This window comes from Hakea prostrata, chromosome 6 (genome assembly GCF_041222555.1).
Source record: "Hakea prostrata isolate BN-2017 chromosome 6, UWA_Hpros_2, whole genome shotgun sequence".
Lineage (NCBI taxonomy): Eukaryota > Viridiplantae > Streptophyta > Magnoliopsida > Proteales > Proteaceae > Hakea > Hakea prostrata.
The window spans coordinates 15,730,618-15,734,754 of record NC_142605.1 but is presented as its reverse complement, the minus strand read 5'-3'; the positions used below and the strand labels follow the sequence as shown (position 1 = coordinate 15,734,754).

Sequence of the window (4,137 nt, the reverse complement as noted above, 5' to 3'; positions counted from 1 at the left end):
TTGCTTGTTAGCCAAATGTTATCATCATGTGTGCCCCCAAAAACACATCTTGTCAAATGAACCTGATAGATGTTGAAAGTTTGAACCACTAAACTCTAATCTTTGAAGTTTAATTGAACTTAGCTTGATAGAGTCATATATTTCGGCCACAAAGTACTTTCAATACCAATATATTTATCTAGTGGCGGGCATGATTTTTAGTATACCACATCAGAAAGGGTATGGTTGATATGAAAAATAATATAATATTATATTTGGTGTTAAAACAATAAGAAGGTTTCTAGAAACTCCAAATTCAGAAAGTTAATCATGCAACAAGTTTCCGTCAGCTGAAGTTTTTTATTTTTTGGATGTAACTCCCATATTTTATTACCAAAAAGAAAGAAGAGGAGGAGGAGACAACAAGCAGAAAGCAAAGGCCGAGCCCGACAGGCGACAGCGGCCAACAAAAGGGCGAACTCAGTGTTAAAGATTTCCATACAAGGGGAAGGGAGATATACAATTTTCTTATATATCTTATCCCAACAACTTTTGTTGGAAATTTATTTCTGTTAGTGCCAAGTTCCCACCTCTGTCAAAAATATATCTGAAGTAAGATACAAACTAGGTGTCACGGCAGAGAATAATACCAAGACAAACACTTGCAAACTATTTCTTCTTATTTTTATGTTTATTTTTTTGGAAAAATTACATGATTAGCTACTTTTAGGTTTTCCTTTACAAAAGTAATCACTCGATGTTTCACTTAATAAAAATAGTTAAAACTGAGTTTGCATTTACAAAACTAACAAAAATAGTGATTTTTCATCTATTTGGACATTTTTTAACCCAAAAATCTAACCAAACTAAAGAGGCAAAATTCTATTTTGTCCAAAACAAATAAGTCATTAACTTTTCATGCCTTTGGACAATTTCATCCCCATATTGGTATAATCAAATTTAGGGGTAAAAATGTCCAAAAGGATTAAAAATCACTATTTTAATTAGTTTTGTAAATGCAAACTCAGTTTTAGTTAGTTTTCTTAAGTGAAACATTGAATGATTACTTTTGTAAAGAGAAACCTAAAATGAGCTAATCACGTAATTTTTCCTTCTTTTTTCTTGAAGATGGGAGCTGGATAAAAAAAAAATCATTAGGGAGGGAGAGGGAGTGGCAACGTTTTGTTGATTGAATGAGAACTTCTCTAGCAATTGCGAAGTGAAGTCTCAATGTCAGTAAAACTTTGTTTACTCCAGACTACAAAAATGCAAAAATCAACAAAAAGTCAAATACCTATTCTTTCCTTTTTATCACTAGCTATGAAACAAATAATAATGGACAGTGTTGCTTCAATTATCCAACTCATAATTGGGAGAACACCATATTTTCAATTGATGGATTGAGACAGTGAGTAGCTATATATTGAATTGCATGGACTGACCAGAACTAAAACAAATACACAAACTCAGAGCTTATGTGTTGATAAACCTGCAGTTCTTCCTTACTTCCCCGGTGATAAGGGTGTCAGGGTTGATGATATTTCCCATCTTCACCATGGAATCTGAGAATTGCTGGAAGAAAGCAAGTGGATCTTCTGCATATTTCTGAACAAGATGCTTGGTTTCCAATGCCAACAAACTGGAATACATTTCTTGATCAGAGTTCAGCAATCCCTCCCCTCTAAGCAGTATTTGGTAGAATGAATTATCAAAAAGAGTAGGACTAACATGGTCCATTGCAGTCTTGTTACTATCTCCTCCACTAACAGGGCAGATAGATCTCAAGTTGCTGAGATATGTCTCTGATAATGGATTTAGGCCAGCAGTTAATTCAAAGTCTCCATAGATTCGTTCTCTGAAGTTCTTGCATTGTGCCATACCAATGGTGTGAGAACCTGCAAATTGCAAGAGACAATCAAAACTCCATTTCTATTCTAGGGTTTCTTTAAGCACCATATGAGAAGCTTACTTACCCACAAGAGCAACCATATCTGTGACTGAGAGTCCTTGGTTTATGAACTTTGCAACGAGAGTAAGAAGACCCTGATCAGGTGTGGGGATTTTTGAGATAGCAAGGCTGTAGCTTGCACTTATGGAATCCTTTCTACCTAGTGGTACATCCCAGTAAGGTCCACCAACCTAAGAAAACAAAAAATTTAGAATGATCCATAGGCATCGGGTTTCCACAGTGAAAGACAGAATTAATGTTAGCAAAGCAATACTGTGAAAAACAAAAACAAAGGAGGTATTCATCCTTAAGATGAGATTTACAACTAAGTTTACCCGAAGGTTTCGTTCATGGCCCAGTTATGTGACGATTCAATTGAAGGGGTGGAGGAAACAGAACGCAATGGCAAAGCATTTATACCCTTTAAAGCATGGAAAAATCCCCAAGTTGACAAAAGTATCAAAATGTCTCGGACCGTCACATAGTAGAGGGCTCATAACCAGTCACTTGGAAGATCTTGATGATAAAATAAGCCCTTCGTCGCCCCCACCTCCTTTTCTCATGGTGAACCAGATGAGTTTAGACCACCACAAACAAGCTTAGAAAGATTCTAGCTTATCAAATTTGATCATTGATCACATAATTAATACTCTACACCTTCAATTCCATCATGTGGAGGGGAGGTTGATGGGTTTCACCTACAAAGCAAAATTAATAGTCTCGCGTTGAATGCTCATTGTGGAGACTATAGTTCAGGATCTTGAGTTTTGACTAGGATATATTGATTTCTCAAGCTTCTGAGACAAACCCATTTCTTTTTCTTTTTTCCTCTCCGGATACATAAACAACAGTCTAAGGACCCAAAGAACTAATAAAACTAACAACCAAGAAATGTTGCCAACTCGTCACCTGCCATTCTAGCCCACTAAGGAGATATGAAAAGAAGGACGAAAAAATAGGTTTTTGAGACAAGCTCATTTCTAATAGTTTTGATAATATTAAAAAAACAAAATTTGAAAACATTTGGGAAATATGACCTAAATTTGTTAGATCTTACCAGGATTACTGCATCTCTTGCTGCAACAGTAAGTATATCAGCACATGAAACAACACCGGGGCACTCATATTCAATCTTGCTCTTGATCCTGTCAATAACCCTGAAACCTCTCAGAGAATGAATGTTTGGTGCTGCTGTCTTCTCTCCATGTAGAGTGACTGTGTCATCTAACAAAATTGATCCATCACAACCCTGCCCAAACGTAAAACAGATTCAATTAAGGTTAGTGTTAACAGTTCTACGTACTTTACAACTTCACTAACATTCATGAAGCTTGTAAACTCCAAACCTGAACAAAACAGTCATGGAAATGCAACCGAAGAATCGATGCTGCCATGCGTGGATCAGACAGCACTGCACATTCCATTTCTTTTCTAACAATCTCTAGTGCTGTTGGACATGAAGATGCATAGTAATCCTGTGTCATAGGAAGCTCATCTGCTCGTGTATCGACAAGAAAAATGCTTAAGATGAAGAAGATGAAGGCAAGGACTTGCAGACAGGGAAGAGAAGAAAACTGGGAAAGTGCCATTTCTGCTTATCTTCTCTACTTCAAAGACAAGACTGTGAGAAGCTGAGAATAGAGTGGATATGACTAGGGCTTATATATAAGCAACGATGTTGAAAGTCTGTGCTTGGGTCTGTAGAATATTAACGTGTGAAGGAAAAACTTTTGTGTAAAGCAGACTGTTTTCTAGTCAAGAGAAGATACAACTAATATGTTTGGTTGGTGGGTACTCGCAAACTAAATTACCAAACAGTGGTATAGTCTCATGCCTTAATCACTCATAATATGTTTGAAAAAAGTTGTGTGAAATGTTAAAGAGGAAATTTATTATACTTGTTATAAGATCATCTTTATTTTAGTCAAACTATATGGTGAAGTTAGGGTTTATTTTGGTGGGTGACTTGCCTGGAATCTCTTAGAAACAACAAATAAGAGACGTATAAAGATAGTGGCATTTGCACTTTCATATTTTGAATTTGGTAGGGAAATCATTAACTACACGGGTTTCTTATGGTTAATTTCAATTTACAATGTGCTTCCTTTGTAAGCGGTTTTGTTTATTTTATTTTATTATGAACAGTGAATGGAGTAGACATGTATAGGTATTCAAGCCCTGCTGTAAATTGTACTAATACACGTAAAGTG

The 4,137-nt window shown here is 36.0% G+C and overlaps 1 protein-coding gene across 1 annotated transcript; it reads right to left on the bottom strand.

Moving 5' to 3' along the window:
• Positions 1-1,285: 1,285 nt before the first annotated feature.
• On the bottom strand, positions 1,286-3,547 carry LOC149012346 (Peroxidase superfamily protein). Its single transcript, XM_089159416.1, has 4 exons — positions 3,274-3,547; positions 2,985-3,176; positions 1,953-2,118; positions 1,286-1,874 (listed from the first exon to the last, which is right to left on the bottom strand). Exons 1-4 carry the CDS (start codon positions 3,514-3,516, stop codon positions 1,453-1,455), a joined length of 1,023 nt encoding a protein of 340 aa, XP_089015542.1. The 5' UTR covers positions 3,517-3,547; the 3' UTR covers positions 1,286-1,452.
• Positions 3,548-4,137: the final 590 nt, after the last annotated feature.

What these genes read in the sequence shown, in the direction of transcription:
- LOC149012346 (XM_089159416.1), bottom strand. Translation starts at nt 3,516, where the DNA reads ATGGCACTTTCCCAGTTTTCTTCTCTTCCCTGTCTGCAAGTCCTTGCC. An exon ending in TCCATGACTGTTTTGTTCAG is followed by an intron (nt 3,177 to 3,273) that starts GTTTGGAGTTTA and finishes ACGTTTGGGCAG; the next exon opens with GGTTGTGATGGATCAATTTT. An exon ending in AGATATGGTTGCTCTTGTGG is followed by an intron (nt 1,875 to 1,952) that starts GTAAGTAAGCTT and finishes TGCAATTTGCAG; the next exon opens with GTTCTCACACCATTGGTATG.